General features: G+C 34.9%; 1 protein-coding gene across 1 annotated transcript in view; it reads left to right on the top strand.

Annotated features, from left to right (window-relative positions):
- The window catches only part of LOC128217233 (laminin subunit beta-1-like), a 46,537-nt gene that overhangs the window by 5,194 nt on the left and 16,717 nt on the right, over nucleotides 1-24,626 (top strand). The window contains exons 3-14 of the mRNA XM_052924213.1: nucleotides 1,727-2,286; nucleotides 10,261-10,378; nucleotides 15,566-15,717; nucleotides 16,184-16,304; nucleotides 16,604-16,792; nucleotides 17,175-17,354; nucleotides 17,967-18,076; nucleotides 18,775-18,990; nucleotides 20,035-20,190; nucleotides 21,426-21,546; nucleotides 22,488-22,615; nucleotides 23,309-23,498. Of these exons, the coding sequence (XP_052780173.1) occupies nucleotides 1,727-2,286; nucleotides 10,261-10,378; nucleotides 15,566-15,717; nucleotides 16,184-16,304; nucleotides 16,604-16,792; nucleotides 17,175-17,354; nucleotides 17,967-18,076; nucleotides 18,775-18,990; nucleotides 20,035-20,190; nucleotides 21,426-21,546; nucleotides 22,488-22,615; nucleotides 23,309-23,498 (2,241 nt within the window). The remainder of the gene's footprint in view (nucleotides 1-1,726; nucleotides 2,287-10,260; nucleotides 10,379-15,565; nucleotides 15,718-16,183; nucleotides 16,305-16,603; nucleotides 16,793-17,174; nucleotides 17,355-17,966; nucleotides 18,077-18,774; nucleotides 18,991-20,034; nucleotides 20,191-21,425; nucleotides 21,547-22,487; nucleotides 22,616-23,308; nucleotides 23,499-24,626) is intronic.

Raw genomic sequence — 24,626 nt, 5'->3', positions numbered from 1 at the left:
GACCAGTCGTACACTTCAGGCTCAGTCATTTTCACATGGTGGGCATGAATTTCTGGTTCATTTCATGTCTTTTCATTTTAACATTTCTTAATCAACTTAAGGTTTCTAAAATCACTTTTTTATTCCATACAGAAATGTTGAATTATAAACTTGAACACTCTTTCCTCTTATACTTGTTTTGGTAAACTTCGGAGCCAACATCACTGCTCAGGTTTTCTTGTAAATTTGGAAGAAACTAGTCCTTGTGACCCTAATTATTAGAGCCTTAAGAAATATCCCAGTTGATAACCCAGTTATACAATATGGAATCAAAACTTTTATTATATATACTCGTTTAATTTTCAATAAATGGCAATATGTTACGTCAAATTGACAGAGTAGAACAGTGCTGTATTTGGATGACACAAATTGTATAACTATCAGTTTCTGTATTTAATGATAATATATAATTCACTTGCCTGTTTACAGGGCTCTGAATGAGACAAGAGTTGTAGCAAATTGCAATGTAATGGACCATAATTTTATTGGACTAAACATCATTTGGATTAACACAATTCTAACCGCAAAAGTTGTGTCTTATGCCTTATCATGTGGTTCTATAATGAGTGAAAACCATCTCTTTCAAGCCCATTTTATTTCTTTACTAAAATCATAAAACTTATTGAATGAGTAAATCTTTCATTCATTCAAGGATATTTAGTTGAAAGTCATGCATAGGGGATGAAAACTCCAATGCTTAGTTTGATAACTAGGTATTTATGGATAGCATTTATGTACACACTCGGAGAAATAAAGATTGTACTCCATAGGTACAATTTGTAGGCCTTGTTTAATTTATGGACGTCACTTGAGATATTTTCAATTTGCATAGTTTACATGTTCAGTTTTAAGGCTGTTTTTCTGAGTTTAAATGTTTTATTCACAATCTGTTATGTTGGCTGTCCCAGTTATATAACAGAGAATGTCCATTTATCTTCACATTGAAATGTTATAATTCAATAAGAAGTGCTCACATTGTAATGTTATAATTCAATAAGAAGTGCTCACATTGTAATGTTATAATTCAAGTAGAAGTGCGTAGGAACTTGAGAAAATTCTGCCTAAAGTGTCAAAAACGTCATAAAAGGGCCTCGTTGTATAGAAATTTTGGGGTATTTTCTTCGTATAGCTGTGCTTCATGTAGTTGTCAATGTTCAGCATGATAAAATGTAAAAACCAGAAAATTTTCATGGCAGAAAAAGATTTTTGAAATGTCAAAACTACAGTTGTACCTGAAATCTGCTCTTTGAAGGACGGCAGTCTTATAGTAGATTAAGTGTACGGAGTATAATATATGCTGAATTAAAGCTTGTAGTTGTACTGCAAATGCCACTTATTTAAAACTAATGGTGTTTTTTATGCTTAAGTGTTTAATGTTAGCAATTAAACTTTGATAGAGTATTGTTTGAAACTGAACGCTTGCATAGTTGGCGATTATTGATCATGGTTTTAAGAAAATGATTTTCTCTTCCAAATTACAATTACATCTATACAATGTCACTTAAAATGGAAATTGTATTAGCTTATTTGTTGCGACCCTCTCATATAAGGCAAAGATTGTAGTTCTGGTTGTTAAAGACAAAGACAATAGTTAAATGTGTTTTAAGAAAAATAAGTCCATTTCCCATACATGTATATCTGGCTAAATAATTGTGCTTTTATATCAACTGTTTAACACTTGTTTCAGTGACCTCGGGCCAGGAGTATGACTACCGTCGCCAGCCCCAGTGTGAGCAGGGGAGTTGTTACCCCGCTACCGGTGACCTGCTTATTGGACGAGAAAGCAACCTCACGGCAAATTCAACTTGTGGTATTGACCGACCCGAGCGGTACTGCATTGTCAGTCATTTGGATGACGAGAAAAAGTGTTTTCTGTGTGACTCCCGAAATGTTTGGTCGCAGTCAGCTCCAAACAGCCATAGGATTGAAAATATAGTGTCCTCTTTTCGAGAGAGGAAATTTAAGTGGTGGCAGGCGGAAAACGGTGTTCAACATGTGTACATTCAGCTTGACTTAGAGGCGGAATTTCACTTTACTCATTTAATTATGACTTTCAAGACATTTAGACCAAAGGCGTTGTATGTAGAGCGATCATTCGATTTTGGCAATTCTTGGAAAATTTATAGGTATTTTGCTTATGATTGTGCCAAGTCGTTCCCTGGAGTAGCAACAGGACCTTTCCGGAATCTGACGGATGTTATCTGTGTTTCCAAATACTCTGATGTCGTGCCTTCGTCAGAAGGAGAGGTGGGTGTTTTATGCAACTGGCCTTATTTTTTATTAGAATTTATATCTCGCATTGTGAACCATAAAACTCTTCTTAATAAGATTAACTTTTTTGAATTAATAAAAATAAACTAATGATAATTTCAGAAATTATTACGTGAAATGCTGCCGTAAACATTTCAGATCTTAGAAAAAGTTTAAAGAAAAATAAATCATTCAAAAGTGAAAAGTCCACTATTAATGGATGTTGTAACTAGTTTATCTGACATCATAATTGTAATCCCAGAAAAGACATGATACAATAATATAGACAATATTATAAGATCCTGAAGATACTTTGCAGAAAATTGAGCCAAGAACGCTGTATTTCTTGGCAGCCAGGTCTACTTGAGCAATGAGAGGGTGGAGTAGAACATTCCAATTATCTCTTGGAATCTGTGTGGCAAAACATTGCTTTTCTCAGATATAGAAGCGTCTTTGACTGAGGACAGACTGCTTCAAGGTTTTCATGGCTACATGTAGTATATGGCTGTTAAACAGTTGCATATGGCTTCAGTACTGTAAGTGATACAATATCCCTCACAGACAAATCTGCTATTTTTCATAAACCCTTGACTGTTCAGTGAACAAGCCCAAACTCTTATACTTGTGCTTGGAATAAAAATCATCAAGCCCAGCTATATAAAAGCCAGAATTCGAGCAAGCTGCCAGGATACCATTTTACCAGTGCATGGCTTATGGGCTTGTGTTAATTTCGACCAATCTAACCAACTTGTAACTTTGTTTTTGGTCTGTCATGTTATCTAAAGGTGAATGCTGCTTGTTTTTAATAAGTGACATAACAAAATATCATTCCGTTTTATATTCATTTCTGCTATAACAGCAGAAATTTGTTAGTGATATAAACTCACCATAGATAAAGAACCCAGACAGGTATGCAGTCAATAAAATAAATGTCTAGAATCATAACATGTCTTACAAGCCTGGTAGCACTAAGTGGCGAAATAGAGGGATTCCTGGCAAGATTGATTGTGTTATATCTGACAGTTAACAATGTACCTACCTTGAGATGTGGTCTCCCCAAATAGTTGTTCACACACTCCCGAAGGTGATGGAACATAGATAGAACAGGTTACAGGATCAAAACATGGATACACTGGATCAAGACATGGCTATATCGCTGATCCTTACCAGCTTTTCCTAGCTTTCAGAGATATTGTAAATCAAAATTAATATTAACACCTTGCAGTGCTCTGTTCATTTTTAGCTCAGTCTGTTTTTTTCAGACAGAAAAGTCTAATTATGGTCATAAAGATGATAGGCTAAAGATTAAATGTTGGGCATAAAAGTCATTCAAGAAAGTCATATGAAACTTTGTATACATACATGTGTATTACTAGCTTGATAGTGCACATGTGCTATGAAGGACCATCACTCTTGCTGTAATAAGAGTCGAGTTATGCCCCTTGTTTACGAAATTGAACAGACAAGCTTTGGTGTTTCTGCCCTTGTTCTTGTTCATGATAGAAGTTCTCTTTTTCTAAGAAAGGTACCTTCTTAGTTTAACATCCAGTTGACGAGTAGATGAAGGATATATTTACCCAAACTGATATGAACAATCATGAACAATCAGGCAGGTTAGCGCCCTTGGACAGCTGCGTATTTGCATATTTCACATAATAAAAATTGCTAAACATGCAACAAATTTTATCAATGGGCTTTACAAAGGGTACGCAAAACATTTTAAATCCACTCAAATTATTTCCAATTCATGCGTAAAAAACCCAAACTTTTTTGAGAAAGCCTGCTTTATTTACTTCCTGAATACATCAGTTTTTGTCTCACCTAGAAGCTTGAAAATGGCATCGATTTAATTATCGCTTTGAATCGTGCGTTTGCTTGGACCATGATCAGATCAGATATTGTCAGTCAGATGCTTCTGCGATTTAATAGGTGTCTGCCATGGTCAAAACAAAAAATGTTGGGACCCAAACCTGACATATTCCACCACAAAAGTTGTTCATATTTAATATAATTTAGAAATCAGCTGTGGAGTGCTTGCTCCCCAGAGTCTGTTTAAAAAGCTGTTTGGAAACGACATTGTCAGTTGATAAGGCAGAGGCTCATAGGAAGCAACAAAGCATTATAAATAAATCTAATAAATAATTGTTAAAACACATTAAAATGCCAAAGTACAATATTAGTGCTTTGAATTTTGATTTTAACTCTATTAAAATCAAAGTTATGAGTGAAATACCCAATTTTCTTCGATTCTTATCAGGTGCACTGGCAGATGTAATACTATAAAGTTCAAAAACTCCTTTCATTCCAGTGTAATTTGTTTCAGCTTAGGGTACATTGTTTATGGCCACTAATATATATTTTGTCCAAAGGAATAAGTCAAGGTATACAGCATATAAATTGAACATCATGGGATCAAAGCAGATTTCGCAATAATCTCTAGATAAGGAGAGATTAGCTTTTAACATGACTTGTGATATTCTCAGCTTAATTAAGAAAAGCTTAAGGTAAATGGCTGACTTGAATAAAGTGTTTTCTATGTGCATGTGGAGATTGATGCATTTTCTTCATACCTATCGCTAGCGAAAGTGGTTACCATTAAATTATGCTAAATAAAAAGTGAAGTATAAGATACCATTTGAGTGAGTCATCATGTTATTTATGCTATTAAATTTGTGTAAAACTAAAAAGCAAACATGATTTTTTATGTGTTAAAGATGACATTTTGGCATAATGATCTATAAGAAATCTTTATAAGTTATGTTCACCCCAAGACAGTGTATGTATACCATGTAAATTATGTCATAAATGCTTTGTTGGAAGGCAACATATTCCTTTGAATGATGACTTAAAATAAAGATAACTTTTCTTTTTTCTTTACCATTTTAAATTTAAATGAAACATAGCGCAGTCAACATCATTTACCGAGCCCCGCCATTGTTTTTTTACCCGAGTTTGATTGAGAGTTTAGTTTGTTAAAACACTTCAACAAACCTTTTCACAAAAATGCCCCCTGATGGAGCACTGTCAAAACATTATTTTGGAAACAGGTTTGTCAAAGCGTTTGCGGAAACTAATCACACACTGATATACAAGCCTATCCTCACACTGAAGAAATGATGGTGAAGACAACCAAAAAAAAATTGTGTATGAAATTGAGCCAGATTAAAAGTCTTGTTCTTAAAATTCCATACATTCCGTCTATATGCGGCTGTAAAAATATGGCTGACTGATTAAATATATATTGCTCTTCGATTTTTAAAAATCATGGCTGCCCTGCATAGTTTTAACCACTTTCGAAACAATCATGACCGTTCCTGACCAAGGAGGATTACAGACTTGTTGTGCAGATTCATTATGTGCATTTGATATTGGAGATTTTACCAAGACAGTTAAGCCAGGACAGGAAATCCTCGGCTTTATGGGGAATAGATAGGACATTTACTTTTTCCAAATTTGTTACTCTCTTAGAGTTGTAATGACCCATATACAATATTTGAATCAGACTGTTGACTGAAGTATTAATGAAAAACTGTGATAAGACTAAATCTGCATTTCAATTGCATGCACCATTTTCATTCTGTTTCAAATTTAAATGAGTCACAGATAAGAAAGACTTAAAAGGAGAACTTTCTGATCTCGGTGTGGTTTAATTGATGATTATCGCAGGCTTGAATATATTTTTGCCATTTTATCTAAAAGGAGGTTAATGATAGGAAAGCAAATTAACCTTATGTTAGCTAAACATTGCGGAATATTTTAGAATATTTTAATGTTTTGCTTTAGTTTTTAGTACAAATTTTATTTGAACTTCAAAAATCAAAGTAAGGAGATAAAATCAGTTGACACTCAAGTGTGTCTACAAATAATTTGTTTGATGAAGAGGGAAATTGGGCTATAAAAACATACATAGTTGGCTGAAATATTCAATGATACCATTCTTTATTGACACAAGCCGTCTGACCATATTAATTTTTGAGGTAATAAAAAGGTTTCTGTTTTCGAACTTATGATAATCGGTGTCATTATGTAAAACTAAGGATAAAAAGTACAGTGGAACTCACTAAACCGGACAAGGTCCGGACTGGGCAAAATTTCCGGTTTAGTGAAGATTCCGGTTTAGTGAGGATTTGATGTACGGAGTAAGTTTACTCAAAATATTAACTGAGTTAACCTTTAAAGGGAAGTTGACGTTTAGACGGAGGTTGAGACATGATTAAAGCACATGGAAAAGTGATAAACATTATTAAACATTTCTGCGTTTTTATAATCATCTTTTTTTCCAAGTCTTAAAATAAAACAACTCGCGTAATTTAATGCTTGTTAAGTATGTTTGATAGTTTAATTAACGCACCGCTCTAATTTGATTCAATCATAGAAGTCTTTAGATAAAACAACCCTCCAAAATGATCACTTAATAACCGTTTCTAGTTCTTTATTTTCTGCAACAAACAAATTAATGTTTCAATCAATTTTCTTTTCACAAGTTTGATTATCGTTTGATTATCGCGCGGCAGTCAATCCACAGCGCAATCATCATTATCGATTATCTAGTTAACACAACATCACAGGTGCAATATTTAATGACGCACCGGTTGTCAAAACAAAGTGACACGCGATTCGCGCATTCCTAATACACAAAATCATTTTGACATGTTTGAACAAATATACGTCCGGTTTTGTGAGGTAAAATTACGTTGACGACTAACAAATTTTCTTGATTTTTTGTCCGGTATCCGGAATTCCGAGGTTCCAGTTTTGTAGGGATTATTTTACATTGAAAATAGAAGGGGAAAACCGGGACACTGAAAAAAGTCCTGTATCCCGAGGATTCGGGTTTTGTGGAGATCCGGTTAAGTGAGTTTCCACTGTACTTGAATCCTTAGAAGGCAACACACTTATCAAAATGACATTGACGTAGAAATGAAGTTCAAGAAATTTGATGATTTAGAGGAAGAAAAGCAGTCTCTTATGATGGGTAATGGTCTCCTGGTTAAGGAAACAGTCTTCTTGTAAATGAAGTAGTCTCCTGGATATAGGCATGGTACCCTGGTAGGAAAAAGTCTCTTGATATAGGCATGGTACCCTGGTAGGAAGTGGTCTCCTGATATAGGCATGGTACCCTGGTAGGAAGAAGTCTCATGATATAGGCATGGTACCCTGGTTAAGGAAGTGGTCTCCTGATATAGGCATGGTACCCTGGTAGGAAGTGGTCTCCAGTGATATAAAGAGGTCAAAATATTCTTTTAATCCATGTAAAGTGAAGTATTATCGGCCTCATACTAGCTCATAATGATAATTCTAGCATTCTCTTGAGGAAATAATGTATATGCGGATTTTGGGACCATCTCAGGTGTCAAGCCCCTTTAAAGCCGTACCAAGATATCTGACTTCATCATGAGGGTTTATAGGAAGATGGATGGAAACTGGAATGAAATATTAGGACTTGTGTCCCATGTAAACTATTGTGCGATAGCTATTGTTAAAAAGCTTAATATATGTAAGTTGATAGGTAATGGTTTTCTTATTCATGCTGGTGACAGTCACATACATTATAATATAATCTTTGCTCAAAGGTTCATGTCACATTGCAACACATATTCTAAATCATGGCCATCAACCCTAGAAAGGAGACAACAGTTTTTAAACATCTGGCAGAACAGAAATAAGGCCTAAAAAATACGTTTGGTTCGGGTTACCCGACCCACCTACAAAATAGGTGCCAACCCTACCGTTTTGAAAGGTGCTTTATTATATAGTTTAAAACATTTAAAGCTTGATACTGAATATAACTTTAACCCCATTCTCCAATGATGACAATAATTTTCTTTTTAAAGCCTAATAATAAAAAAAAATAATAATAAAAAAGCCTACCTATTCCCTACCTGATTATGAAAAGGAAGTAACCCTAACAAAACCAATTATTTTTTTGGCCTAATTAAAAAAACAGGTTTGTTACAGATTTATACATTAAATTGCAATTATCTCACATAAATTTTAGAGCAAATTGATTATTCCCTAAATCTTGATCAACAAAGTGGACTTATTTGTATATATTTATGCCTATGGCATCTTATTGTCAGATTTTAAAGTGTATTATTTGATATGCAATAAATAAGCCTTAATAGGTCGTAGTGTCTGCATTCCAGACAAGTGAACCAGTTTGTGTACAATTACATATAAACATTGCCTATCTTGAATGCGAATATGATGACATTTTATCAAATAGAATAATTTAATGTCAAGATTAGTGCAAGCCGTACCATCTAAATGGCTTTATATTTGCATTTTGCAGCTTGAGAATGCATTTTAAAACTTCATAAATGACACATTTTTGCCCTTAAGTCTACGTTTAGTGAAACAATACAATTTGAATGGGTCTGATAAAAAAGATGTCCGAAACATTCATTTGCAAATGTTGCAGAGCCCAAGCTTATATTTTAACCCAAATGTAATGGCGGTTTTGAATATCATAATGAAAAATAACTCGACCCAGTATGCATTTATTTTTCTTTCATCATTGGGTACCACCTGTCTGCATTAATGAATAGGAAAATAATTTCTTTGCCAATATCATAGTTCCTTTGACAAGTAATATAATTCATTTGAGATTGACATTTGAATTGATTTTGTCTGATAGTATTCATTTAGGTAGTATATTTTCAATAACACTCAGGAAAATTGGATAATTTGAACGTGCCACCTAAGTTCATTATTTGGCATTTGGTTTAATCAATATTTATTTCAATATATAAAGCATTTTTTATTTCCAGATACTCAAAATTTGAGCATTAATATCGAAAATGATTTACTAATTAAAAAATACATAAAAAGTAGATGTGCTATTTTCACTAAACAAAATAATTTTGACAGAATTGAGACGGAAGTTAAGTTACTATATATCTTGCTTCTGTAAGTTACTTATGTATAAGGCTTAAAAAAATTCAGTTGGTACGGGCTATCCAAACCATCCTATGAAATAGGGGCCGACCCTACCGTTTTTATAGTCAGTTTTGGTGTGTAGTTGTAAGTGGTGCTTCAATATGCAGTTTCAAACCTTTAAAGCTTTATATAGAAGATTTATTTACCACAATGAAAAGATGTTACCCTAACCACACCAATTTTTTTGCCTAAGATACGTAAAAACATGAACATCCTGATACTTTTGATATAAATTACAGTCTAGAACTAAATGCAAAATAGTTGTATATTTATGTCACTGAGGAAAATGAATTGCGCGCCAAATAGGTCTTATCACTCCAAGGCAAGGGGCTCACTTAACCCCTTCTTAATCATTAAGATTTTACTTTATGTCATCAATCCATTACCTCTTTTCTAAAATAGCAGCTCTTCACATTAGTGTCATTATTTGAGAGACTGCATCCCTTTAGTTTAAACATATTTATTTTACAACGATTGTGAAACAAGTTATTACAACATTATATTAATCACTCTCGTTGGCACGATTTTACGCGAGAGTGTGGTCTTGTGTTGTGGGGGAAACCGGAGAACCCAGAGAAAACCCACTTGTCCGGCTTGGTGACCACAAACCAAACTCACATGCGCCCAAGCCGGGAATCGAACCCGGGTCGCCTAGGTGAGAAGCGAGTGCGCTAACCACTGCGCTAACCGGACAACCTTAAGACTGCATCCCTTTGTGGGATTGCACCCTATGTTTAAGTTAAACAACTGGAAAGACTAATTTATTTAATTTTCTTCTTCACCCTCTCATACTGACTGGCCAATTTGGTTGAATTTATCTTCCTTAAGACCCTAAAAGAGATGGCTGAACTTGTCGGAGAAAGTTTCGTAGAACATGTTAATTGTCATCTGAGCTACTGTTTATGAATGAAGTATGTATATGTGTTTATATATGCATAATATATATGTGAAGAAAGCACAAGGGAATGTACAGACCTTGTGTTTCAACAAAATTCATTTCAAGTTATAATTATTCGTTATAATATGTTTCAGTTGGTGTTCCGTGTGTTGCCGCCATTTTTCCGTATCAGCGACCCTTACAGTAAAGACGTACAGGACCTGCTCAAACTCACCAACCTCCGTGTTGTCTTCACAGAACTGCACACACTAGGTAAGAACTATCCCTAGTTCTGTGGTAGGCCTCAAGTCGTTGCTAATATAAGTTAGCTATCGCGAAGACAGCTGTATGATTTATATTGCAATTAAGTAAATGTTAAAACTTCTCTGGAAATTCCAAAAGAACAAACCCCAATGTGGAGGTCAAACTTGTAGCTTTTTTGATGAGATACCCCTTGACCTCTTTTTCAAAGGAAAGGTTTGATGCACAAAAAAAATGTAATTTTAAATTTTTATGTTTTATTTTGATAACTCATTTAAGTCTTTAGCCTTTATAAAAATATTTTTTAGTAAATAGCAAGTGACCACAAAGTTCAAAGGCGCCAAAAAGTTCGCTTGTATTTTTTTAAATCTGTACACAAATCATATGCTTTTTTGTTGTTTTCATAACTGAAGATAAAATAGTTGAACATAACATTTGAATGATCAATGTATATTGTGCCTCTACAAGGATCTATTTAGGGATTGTGTTTAGGAAACTTTAGTTGGATAGAAACTGATTTTTGTTCAGATAATCGCCAAGCCAATAATTGGGATACCTCAGGAACAGGTACCCTTGTATAGGACCGCTGCATTCTTCTGTAAAATTCTGTCAACAGTGATAAGTCTCATGTTTATTCACTTTTGTAATAAGGCTAATTTTGTTGGAAACTGATTTAACTCGGTATTATATAAAGCAAACACTGCAAATACTCTAGTGCTGTATGTTCAGATTGGGTTAAACTAATATTTAAGAATTGTGCAAGACAAATCCTTATATGACTGTCAAAGCTTCAGTGCTTTGAATTAATCAGCAATATATGAGGTAGCAGGGCTTCCAAAAGTTTGAACCCTCAATCGGTCTGGGCGCATGTCGAACTGGTAAAACAGATTCAAAATATTTTTAGAAGCCCTGTGCTTTAGGTCCTTGTCTATGTTAACTGGTTCATCTAGATGTAGGACATATTTCTTTGCCATAATTACTAAGTCAGCATGTTATAGATGATGGATGCACGAGGGTGCACAACCTGCTACTGCAGACATCTATAGGAGTTTCAAAGAGTTTGGTTTCTGGCTTATTTATGGGGCATGAGACTCAAAGCAATGTCTGGATAATTTATGGAGCCAACAGTTGCTACACTTATTTCAAGTGTACTTAACTTGAACATTTCATTCATAAAATGCTGCCTGTGGTGCAGACCACTGCTTACATGGAATCCTTTCTAAAGGATTAAAGAAACAAAAAATATTGCCGATGATCAATTCACAACTTGAACATATCAAAGTGGTATATCCAGCCATATTGCTTATCAGGAAATACAGTTCTTGGCAGTGTTTAGCATTTACCTGTTGAGAACATATAAAAATTGCTTCATCTCCTGCTATTCCGATGCATTTCCCTGCTATCAGTGTTTTAACCTTGATATTTGCAATATTAGGTGCTTTCACAGATAGAAATATGTTATGACTTGGTGTACTTTGTTTTTCTGCTATCGTGATCAAAAAATTTATCAAAAAGTAGAGTAAAATTAACCAGAAATGAATGTTCTGGGGAATGTTTGGTGAGGATTTGTGTTTTTCATGTTAAACACATAAGAAACTGCCTCTATGATCTTGTAATCAATGTATGTTAAAAAAGTAGAACAAAAGTAACCAGAAATGATCCTTCTTGGGAATGTCTTTGGTGCCTGAGGATTTGTGTTCTTCATGTTACACACATAAGAACAGGTACTGCATCCATTATCTGAGTCTGTGCTTCAGCCAGGATTTTAAAAAAGGGCAGGGTGCTAGATTAGAAAGGGCACTGATGTTTGATGCCCATTGAATAAGCCTTAATGGGGCACTAGCAAGGGCCAATGTTCATTTCCAGGGCTTTTTCTATAGTACCCACGGGTCCGACTATCGGACCCATTCCCAAAGCAAAATATAAGATATTTTTCCCAATTTTCAGAAAAAAATCCCAATCAAATTTTTTTTTTTTTTTTTTTTTTTAAGAAAGTCTTTTTACATGTACTGGATCATTTTCAACATAATATCAATTATGTGATGTTAAGTTTTTTTGATAATTGAATTCGGAAATCATTAATTTTCATCACATTCAGATATCTGTATAAAATATTATCTGTCATGATCGATTTATTGCAATAGGTATTTACACCCAAGGATTGATATTTCAGCCATTTTGGGTATTTTAAAGGGAAATAAACTAATATAAAACCTTTTCCTAATTCGCTGGAGACTAGACAGCTTTTTATTTTAACTGTAAAATTTCCCAATTTCGGCATTTTCACGACGCAAAATTTCCCAAAATGTCTAGGGTCTTTTTCCCAAATTGGGCAGAAAAAGCCCTGATTTCTTATTGTGTATGTGTTTTAATTACTTTCAATATTTATAGTTTGTTATGAATATATAAGCTGTGTTCTTTACTTCATTGTCAAAATTATATATTATTATTATTTTTATACTTAACCCTTAAAATTGACTCTGTCAAACAAAAGGGCAAAAGAGGGTGATATAAAAAGGTACGAGGGTACCGGAAAGGGCAGAGGCATGCCCCACCCTGCTATTTAGGCCTAGCTGGAGCACTGCTTGGTAAAATCAAATCCTATTGTAATTTATCCTAAGCTGCTTTGTAGGAGCCCTTTCTTCAGTTGTGATATGTGAATGAATGCATTAAGAAACAAGAAAACTCCAATGTGGTCAATATTTTACTAATCAAAGACACATTCTTGTGCCAGATAATTCATAATTCTTAACATAACATCAGCAACTCTGTAATTTCAATTTCATTATTATCTCAAGCCTTTGAAGTGTTTATTACTGTAGTAATGGATGATATGTTAACATACTGGTGTCATAACCTCTCAGCTCAGGTCACCGGCCTGATAACCAGTGGTTATTACACCCTTTTAGGATTTATGTTTTATTGTTCGCTGATTTGACAATTTTGGGCGGATATGGGTAATCTGAAATTGCCTTTCTTTGCCAAAAAAATGAAATAAATAGGAGCAATAATTTTTAATCCAGAATTTAGATATAAAATATATTTTTAAAGCTGCTGCACTCTCACAGATTGACTGTTTTGACAACTGTTTTCATTTTTGACTCAGAGTTAGCCAATTTTTGCGTAATTGCCTTGAAATCAGGGATACAAGACTGCTGCTAAAAAGATCAGATTGCAGTGTTTCATATTTATGTTTGAAAAATTGATGTTTTATGGCTAAAAGCGATTACTAACACTTTAAGAAAAACGAAATTTTCGGCAGTTTGCCAAATAATTTAGGTCAATTGTGAGTTATCTTATATGACTGAATTGACGGCATTGATACCAAAATCGGCTGATTCTGAGACAAAAAACTAAAAAAATATGTCGAAACAGTCAATCTGTGAGAGTGCAGCTTTAAGACTCCCAAGGTTTATGTTTTATTTACCTTGATACATATTAACGATTAATTATTCATTTGAGTTATATAATATAACTGATCAATATACTATCACCTTAAATCAAAGTAGATTGAGAGATCATTTATAAAGATACAACGTTTTACTTTAGTTAACCTTGTTATACAATTTGACAGTTATTTAATACCTTCTATATCATTGGTGTGTGATTTAAGATAATTTTACAAAATGCCACAATTTATACATTATGCATCAGAGTTGACATTGATAATTTTATTGAAAATAAATCCCATTAAAATATAATCTTGTGCTTTGTTCATTGAAACGAAAAGGAATTCTGATCGCAAATATTAATGGCTGTCAATAAAAATCACAAAATGAAATTTGATATTTTGATTAAACACGTTTTATTATATTTGAATCAAATGAACATGAATGTAGGCAAAAAAAGTTGAGTCATAAATGATGAGCTGAGTGTAATATATGGAAAAATCCCACGCATGTGTTTAACTTACTTACCTTCACTATCGTATGATAGTGGGGTGATGTGAAGCGATAGTTATGCTTAATGCGTTATGTTTAATGCATTAAACACTGCAATGTTTGCATTTAAATCTGTCAGTAAATTGTTTGATTAGCATTTCCCCAAACATATGAGCAGCTGTAAAATCATTGCCATTAATTTAAAGTGGATTTAGTAATGGTTATAGATTACAAGTGTGTACAAACAAAAACAAATTCATTTGTTGATGTACATATTAATAATCTTTCAGTTTTTTAGTGGTCTACAGTGTATTGTGTAAACTACCTATTAACTGGGTCAGCTACTGTTTATATCTATGGCTTCACTTGATTAAAATCAATAACAGCTAATTGCTGATATACTAAAAGAAATGTATTGGAAATCTGGAGAAAAAATGCCTTCTCATGAGACTAAGTATAATTTTGACCACAAAATATGTTGAAAAGCGTAGGTTAATTAAAAGAAGCAATGTGCTCCCTTCGGAAACAATACATTATCAATTATAAAAGCTTAAGCAATTATTGATTGTCCTTGACTGAGAATTTGCCTAAGTTTTTGCCAGGCCTTACTGTTGCCTATTTTCTCTTGGATGTTATGTCTTTCATAATGTTCTTGCACATAATAACTGAGTTTGAAATGCTATACTATTTCATCCAGAGCTCAAATGTACACAGCATGGAACTGCATTTTACAAATGAGTGCTCAAATAGGCAGTTTATTCACCTTGTTTTACCGTGATTGTGAAAAAGGTTGTTTTATACAGACAAAACTCGAAACTCGCTTTGCCAAACTCTGATATCCCTATTTTCTGGTTATGTCAAACTTTTTAAGAATGTTTTGAGTTCAGTTTCATGTTCTGTTTTTCAGATATATCGATTGTTCTTTATCTCTAAGTAATTCCTGAGGTCCCAAACACTTTGACATAGCGAGTTTAGCCTGTTGTAGTGTACATTATTTACCTTGCTACATTTTTTTCTTATATACACAGTGTTCTCAATAAGAACCGGCTGCCGGCCAAAATGGACGGTTGAACTGGCAATTGGGCCGGTTAAAATTTGGAAAACTAAATGAACTTTAAATAGAATAAGTAGAAGCAGGTCGGTTACTTTACTCTTTGAGACGGTTCAACTGAAACTTATTGAGAACCCTGTATACATTCCTCTCTGCCAGGTGACAAGATGTTGATTTTCGCCAAATGTTATAACTCCATGTACATGAGGGTGACAGGCACATATATGTGATATATTTTTCATAATTTTGTTATTTTCCCTTGCGCAGGTGACACAGTGTTTGACGGTCGCCAGGATATCCGTGAGAAGTATTACTACTCCATGTACGACATGACAGTAAGAGGTAGCTGCTCGTGTTACGGCCATGCTTCCCGATGTGTTCCTGTTGATGGATATAACAATGAAAACAATCTCAATATGGTAATTATGTGTTGCCTTATTATTTGAAACCATCGCATGTTGAGATAGCCATTGCTCAAAGCCGACACTGCACTCTCACAGATTGATTGGTATGACAACTTTTTAATTCCTTGTCTTGGAATGAGCCAATCTTTGCGTAAATGTCTTGAAACCAGTGATATAAGACAGCTGACAAAAGAGAAGATCGAAGTTTATCATATTTGCTTTTGAAAAATGATATTTTATGTCTAAAAGCGTTACTAACACACTGATGCCAAAATGAGCTGATTCTGAGACAAAAACAAAAGAAAAAGGTAAAAACAATCAATTTTTTAGAGAGCAGCTTTAAAGATAAAACGCAACTGAAGTCTTAAATGGTTTAGATTTCAAACAGCAGAGATATCTCCAATCTGTGAATAAGAGCTTCTTATACCACTATGCTACCTTGTATGGTAATATTAATATATTGAATGTGATATTCCCACAGGTAAATGGCATGTGTGAATGTACCCACAACACGAAGGGCCTGAATTGTGAACTGTGTCAGGACTTCTACAACGATAAACCATGGAGACCTGCACAACATTCCGACACCAACGCCTGTCAGAGTAAGATGCTTGTTGTTTGAAGCAAATTTCCGGATCAGTTGATTTTAGTAATCTGAGATTGCTTGCCAAAACTTTGGGAAAAATACATAATTTTAGTGATTGTGTCACAAAAGCCAATAGGGAATATATTTTTTATATCTGTTGGTGTTCTATGATTCACAGTTTTAGAAATGTAAAATCAAATTTTGGGAGAATTTAGATTTTTGAAAAAAAACAACAGCACTACCGTAGATATAAATTTCAAATACCTATTATGAATATATTTTCTTACCCGTAATTGGCTTGCTTTCATTATCTAGGATGTGAGTGTTACAACCATGCTACTGCCTGTCATTTTGATGCGGGTGTATACGAACTGACGGGGCGTGTGAGCGGGGGAGTGTGTGACGACTGTCAGCACAACACGATGGGCCGCAACTGCCAAGAATGTCGGGCTGGCTACTTCCAGGACCCCAACAAGGAGCTGTATGACCCAAATATCTGTCAACGTAAGTCTGACCTTGACCTTCAGTTATCAGGTGTTAGAGTACACCAACAAGGAGCTGTATGACCTAGATATTTGTCAATGTAAGGCTGACCTTGACCTTCAACTATCTGGGTCATAGTACACCAACAAAGAGCTGTTTGACCCAAATATTTGTCAATTTAAGTCTGACCTTGACCTTGAATTATCAGGGCTAGAGATAACTATACCCCAACTATGAGGATAACTTTGTTTTATAGCACCATTTTGATAACGAGAGCTTCTAACAAATTGATATATGTGAACTCTCTGAATATACTAATCCTACTTTTATATCTGTTGAGCCTAAGCTTGTCTTCATAATGTTGAGACCTCGAATGTTTCATATTCCATGTTTATCATTGCAGAGTGTGACTGTGACCCTACCGGTTCCCTGTATGATGGTGAGTGTGAGCGTATGACAGACGAGGAGCTTGGTCTGGAGGCAGGGCGCTGTAACTGTAAGACATATGTGACGGGTCGTAGGTGTGACTCCTGTATAGATGGGTACTGGAACCTCCTCGATGACAACCCTAATGGATGTGAAGGTAATTTCATGTCATTTACAACCTGATTTTCATATTTTTCTGGTTAAATGAATGAGTCTTATATCATTAAGATTATTTCAATGTTCAGGAGTTCGCCAAAATTTTAAAATCAGAAAGTACACATTATATGCTGCTTAACTCAATACGAACAATAACGATACAGAATAAGTCTGTTCTTGTGGATATTATTTTCTACAACAAAAAAACAATAGAAATAGTGGGACAATTATAATGGATCAATCTTTCTTTTGAAAATGATTTCCTTAGAAAATTCTCATAAGTTAAACAAAGTTTTTTTTTCCCACAATTTGAGTAATGGGATCATTCTGATTGGTGAAAATGTGTCATTTTTCCTAAAATGAGGATATCTGCCTAGAAATGATAAAAAAATAGATAGAAAAGATAAAAAGTATGATTTAAAGTGGGTTATTTTGAGTAAACACCAAGTTTTCATACAAAATCATGGGACCCAAAATCATAGGGGCCAAATTTTGTGTGAAAAACAGAGAATTGTATGTTTTAGCATAATGAATTTGGCCAAACATTTTGCCCCCAAATTGGTCAGAAAAAACAAACAATGTAACTATAACATCCCACTTTACTCTATTACAGCCTGCACCTGTGATCCCATGGGAACGCTGGAGAACTTTGGATGTGACCAGTACACAGGCTACTGTACCTGTAAACGTTACATCACCGGCAAGAACTGTGACCAGTGCTATGTAAGTACCGCATGCTGTTATGGTTTAAACTCTAGTATTTCTGCTTTAAAATCTACATACAAGAAACAAAGATTAAATTTCTTTTCATAGATGTGCTATGCCAGGCTAGTAATTAATAATAATAAGAATATTACAGTGGAAACTATAAGACACTGTTTATAGCACAATTGTAAGCTAACCCAATCCACAAAATGAAATAACTTAAATTTATATGACTGTGTCCATTGTTTTTTTTGTGCACCAAATTTAAGTACATACGCATGACTCAAATTCTGTAAATTCCTTGTTTTTCATGGTCAGACACATACAACAGGCTTGTTTGGACCTGCAGTTACACCAAACGTCACTGCTATTATATATTGAAATCAGTCATTGAATCATATTGCTGGAAACAGTATGTTTAATTGTGTCATGGTTTGTCAGTTAGCGCAGTGTTTAGGGCGCTCACTCCTCACTGAGGGGATCTGGGTTAGATACCTGCCCTGGGCGCATGTGAGTTTGGCTAGTGGTCACCAAGTTGGACTTGTGGGTTTTCACTAGGTACTCCAGCTTAAACCATAACACAAGACATAGCTCTTGCTGAACATAGTGCCAACGAGAGTGACTTAGTATAAGTTAATATCACTTTCATCACAATCGTTCTAAAATATATAATGTTTAAACTTATTGATTAATAAATGAGTTCATTTTTCTTGCAGCCTGGGTTCTGGGGAATGAGCAATGACCTGAACGGATGTCGCCCATGTGACTGTGATGTGGGAGGAGCAACGAGTGACGCATGTGATGTCGAGACGGGCCAGTGCACATGTAAAGACAACATCCAGGGGAGACAGTGTCACCAGGTCCAGCCTGGATATTTCTTCACTAGAATGGACTGGTACACTTATGAGGCAGAATTTGCTGAAGGATTTGGGGTGAGTTGATTTAAACCAGTCCACTATCAGTTTTTCTTATTGATTTAACTATGTTTTCTTTCGTAAATATCACAGATTGTCCTTACATTAAATCAATAGAAGTTTCATTGTAATGAGATTTTTAAGGGAAAAATTGCTAAATGTCAACTAAATGTTATATGGTTTGAATACCCTTTATATTGCAGGAAATCTTGTTATCTTAATGTACTGTCCTCTTCCTGTAATTTATACAGTCTGAATTTAATTTGTCTACTATGCAAATATACACATAACATTTGAAGCCTACTCATTGTGTAGTTAATGAGTATGTGTGGAAAAAATGTTCAAACATTAAAACATGAAGTCATAGTAGTATATTTGGCATTCAGTTAAGAGCAGTTAAACTGCATCTTTAACAATGAATATAAAGAAAGTTTTAGGATTTTTTAGTTTTAGTTAGTTGCATTTCCGCACTCTTTATCTTTCTGCAGCCGATTGTTTAAAAGTGGATAATTTTTTGGATTGGTCAAAGTTAGCTGAAAAGTTTATTGATTGGTCAATATTTATCCAATAATCACTAATAACCAATCAAATCATTTAAATGTGTTAAGGCCTAAAAAAAAATATGTCCGTTTTGGGTAACCCTACCCTACCTATAAAAATTCGCCGACCCTAACTATTTTTTTCCGTTTCTGGGCAAAAAAAATATTCGTTAGCGAATAGAGAGTTACAAAGGGCGGATAAATGGAGATTTTAATCAGAATTATTGTTTATATGATAAAACAAAGTCAGGCAATGACAGTAATGTAGGAAAGACTGTCATGTGCAAGAAAACACTCTGAACTTACGACAGATTTTGAAAAAAAATTAAAAAAATCCCTGCCTACCCTACCTTGAAATTTTGGGAAGATTACCCTAAACAAACAATTTTTATTTTGGCCCAACTAACAAATATATAACGGCCCTGTAGACACCTTAACCAATTTTAATTCAATTGACTGTTGTTCTTGATCTTACTTTATATCATAGTGACAATTAATCAAATTGCCTATTTTACAATTACAGAACACACGTGTTTATATCCGTGAGCTAATTCCGGACTACCGTAGCTGGACGGGGCCGGGCTACATGCGGGTGATCGAGGGTGATGCCATTCTGTTCTCCGATATCTCCGTAGACTTCCCCATGTACTATGACATTGTCATCAGATACGACCAGAGGGTAAGGGATATATCATCAGATTTGAATGTTTCCATTATGGTTAGTCTACATGTATGTTGAGTCAACAATTTTGACTATTGTTTCAGCTCGTTAGATTAACTAATCTGTACACTCATAAGTTTATGTAATAAAGAAGTTATGTGTTATCAAATAACAGAGATTGTTTCAATCATTTTGTTTTTAGAATAAAATGATAGAATCAACAGAAGTTTACAGCAATGCACTTTCAGATGTATATAACAATGACAATGTTGAGTGTGAGAGGGGTCTACTGGTATAGGTGTCCGCCTCTCGCCAAACTTGGCAAAGAGGTCCTGTGTATGATCCCCACTAGGGTTACTTTCTCATCTCTTTCAAAAAGCATACAGTACTGGTTTCTGCCTAAGAAACAGACTTGAGACTTAAAATAAAAGCTAAAATAAATTAAAATATACTTATGACAATGTGCATTTTTAATTTGATAAAAAGCCATTTAGTACTAGTCTTATAATGTGTATTAACTAATTGAATTGTTTGTTAGTTGCTTACATGTTAAGGTAAGAATCAATGTTAAATGTTAAATGTTGGTGATCAATGTTAATTGTTTGTTTCCTTTTGTGACTATTACTATGTTAACTTGGGATTTATTTATCGATTGTTCGACCTTTTCCTGCTGGGAAGAAGGTTTGCTTTTCATCTTCCATACTTTCACTTTATCTTAAAATTGTATATTCATCACCCCAACGTTAAAAAGGTCCCAACATATATTTCAGACTATAAAAATGACTTGTCAAGCTTGGACTATTTATAACTAATTCTCATCTACTTTTGTTAATGGGAATTACTGGAGTTGCTTTGTCATTGTCGGAGTAAACCATTTACATTCTTATATATTACATAATTATATTTCTGACACAGTTGTACTTAGGTATGCGTTATCAAATTCAGAAGATTTTTGTAATCTCCCACAGATAAACTTAGATCTGAACTATTTATATTAGGTCTTATTAATTGACATCTAGGGCATTTTTTGTTGTATATTTATTTCTAGATATCAATTGAAGAAAAAAAAATACAAAAAGATCTAAATTTCTGTGATTGATTAAGGGCATTATTTTAAAGCAAATTGTCTTTTCTTCATACGTTTTTTACTTGTATGTTAAAATGGAGAATGCTTGTTTGATATTCAAAAAAGCCTGCACATAGAATGTCTGTTGATCTCTTTATTACAACTATTTTCCTTTTTTTGCTACCAGATGACAGAGAAGTGGGATGATGTTCGTGTACGAGTGATTCGTCCAGACATTGTCGACAGGGACGGACCGTGTGCCAATGCCATTCCTCAAGATGATGATAAGGCTGTCATGTTGCAACAGAGTAGGTTTTGAGCTTGTCTAAGACAAAATGTCCTTGGGCCGATTTCTGGAAACTATTTAACTCCTTTATATCAGGATTAAACTAAACTCACTACTTTTTTCCTTCTGTAAATTAAGTTATATTCACTTAATTGAATATTTATTGCACTTTTAATGGGAAATACATGTCTGATTATCACGATAAACTTATTTTTATTTGATGAAATTAAGGAAAAGTAAGAAAATTTGCTGAACCAAAAAAGTTACTTAAGCATATTCAGCTGAATCTTTTTCGAGAAATTGGTCCCTGGTTCTGTTAAAGTATTGGTGTTGTCATTGATGTCACTGACTTTGTCATTGGCATCATCAGCGTGCAATAGCTTTACCTCTGCTATTACTCATGAATCAAAACTTGGTACACATGTTGACATTACAAACATGTACAGCAAGGGCCGTAACTCTGTCTTAATTATTGTTGAGTTATTTCCCTTTTATAATTGAAAATGGAACAACCGAAAAAATTTGGTGTTTGTTCACGGCACTTTTGTTGTTCAACATGTTAATGTTCAGCGAAACTCCATTATCAATATACCATTTGATATCCTTTAAAATAATTTTAAATGACTTTGGTCAGTTGCTTTTTGTTGTTTATTAATGGCATTCATCGTTCAGGATGCCAATTATGCCTTCAACAAAGTAATAATTGTGTTGATGCTGTTTGTAAAACTAGAATTGAAAAATAGCGTACATGTTTTGGGAAGGAAAGAATTTACAAACATGTTGACATTCTATTTAAAGTTTTTTTGTATATGACATATTTATGATAAATTGACGTCCCTTTTAAATTCACTTGACACATTGAATTTCTCATATGGAGACCATATAACCTATTATTCATAAGACATACAACTGCTTATAAAGTGTTCTGGAAAAGTTATTCAAATGTAAACACTGTCTTTCCAGGTTCTAGGTTTGTGACTGTGGAGCCCTCTGTCTGCCTGGAGAGTGGGCAAAACTACAGCATCCGGATCGAGTTCAGCCGATACAAGAGTGACCGACAAACCCCAGACGCAACTGTCCTTATTGATAGTGTGAGTTCATATCAAGTTATGTGGGTAAAATAGCGTTGTTTTAAAACAGTATCATTAGTAATCACCCTTCAAAAATCTTTCGTTGATCACTTGCATTGTAATTTAATTAAAAAAATTCTATTTAGATATAGATGGCATCACTTCAAAATGCCGACGCTTTATATTTTATGTTGTTGTTTTTTTACATCACAATAATCCTAAAGAGTCGCATCTTTCTGCAAAAATGCCAAGTAAATAGACCCATGAGAAAACGGTGTTGTATCATGTGATCAAAATGTCGAGCAATGATTGGACATCTCACAGAGAAGCAAAAATATCGAACCTTCAGAAATTGTAACTACAATAAATTGAGACTTGTGCATTTTGTAAAAAAATGTGTGATCAAATTACCAATATTGAATACTAAAATCGTAGCTACTGAAAACCTGGGATATTGCAGCTTTGACATTTGGAAGTGAGGCCATCGATAAGTTTCATACACCACTTACAGACTTGCTTATGTCTGTTCTGGCTTGTCTTGTTACTGTTCGAAATAGGTATGTGCTTCAAATGTTGCCCATACTTATATACCTCGTCTGCTCTCACTGGCCACATTTAAGCATTGTTTAACGTCAGCAATCATGGTTTGTAAGTAAGTTTCATTTGCAACTTTATAAGGCCTTTTAATGATAAGGCAAATAATCACTATTTCAGATCATCCTGGTCCCTAACACGGAAAGCATCCCGATCTTCCTTGGTCCCGGGCTCCCCGATTACATGAAGAACGAGTACCTGCGTTACCGATGTCGTGAACTCCAGTTGCACGTGCACCAGCCAGAACTGCCAGATCTCTGCAAGAAGCATGTATTCTCCATCTCCGGCATTATCCACCATAGGGCACTAGGTATGCTGTTGGGATGCTCATGTTATCTACCTCCTATTTGAATGTTACTGTCTTTAGGTTTTTAGCAAAGTTTTTAAAAGGACAGGGTGTTGGAGGAAAGGGACAGGGTGTTGGAGAGGGTGCTGGAGGAAAGGGACAGGGTGTTGGAGGAAAGGGACAGGGTGCTGGAGGAAAGGGACAGGGTGCTGGAGGAAAGGGACAGGGTGCTGGAGGAAAGGGACAGGGTGCTGGAGGAAAGGGACAGGGTGTTGGAGGAAAGGGACAGGGTGCTGGAGGAAAGGGACAGGGTGCTGGAGGAAAGGGACAGGGTGTTGGAGGAAAGGGACAGGGTGTTGGAGGAAAGGGACAGGGTGCTGGAGGAAAGGGACAGGGTGCTGGAGGAAAGGGACAGGGTGCTGGAGGAAAGGGACAGGGTGCTGGAGGAAAGTGACAGGGTGTTGGAGGAAAGGGACAGGGTGCTGGAGGAAAGGGACAGGGTGCTGGAGGACAAAAGGGCACATTGTATTGGGCAGTGAATAATCAAAGCATTGTGAATATCATAGAAAATGTTAGAAGTTATGCTTATTTGAAGTAATATTAGGTTTTAACTACTAAATATATAAAATTTATTTGAATTCATATATATATTTCAATTATAAATCAAAACAAGAGAAACATTTGATTATCTAAAGCATTTATTTCTTTGTGGCAGGAGGGTGCACATTCTGGTCTCCATGCAGCACCCTTTCATATCCCTCTAGCTAAAACCCTATGTATTTCAAAAAGTATTATCTATTGTTCACTTTTATATCCATATCATCAATTTGAAGTTGTTAACCCAATTACTCTCCAATGCCTACTTACACATATTTTAGATTGTGACTGTAACCTTACTGGTTCCCTATATTTCAGATTGTGAGTGTAACCTGACTGGTTCCCTATATTTCAGATTGTGACTGTAACCTGACTGGTTCCCTATATTTCAGATTGTGACTGTAACCTGAATGGTTCCCTGTGACCTGACTGGTTCCCTATATTTCAGATTGTGACTGACCTGACTGGTTCCCTATATTTCAGATTGTGACTGTAACCTGACTGGTTCCCTGTATTTCAGATTGTGACTGTAACCTGACTTGTTCCCTGTATTTT

This window comes from Mya arenaria, chromosome 14, assembly GCF_026914265.1.
Source record: "Mya arenaria isolate MELC-2E11 chromosome 14, ASM2691426v1".
NCBI classification, from domain to species: domain Eukaryota; kingdom Metazoa; phylum Mollusca; class Bivalvia; order Myida; family Myidae; genus Mya; species Mya arenaria.
The sequence above is the reverse complement of the archived record's forward strand: the minus strand, read 5'-3'. Positions and strand labels throughout refer to the sequence as shown.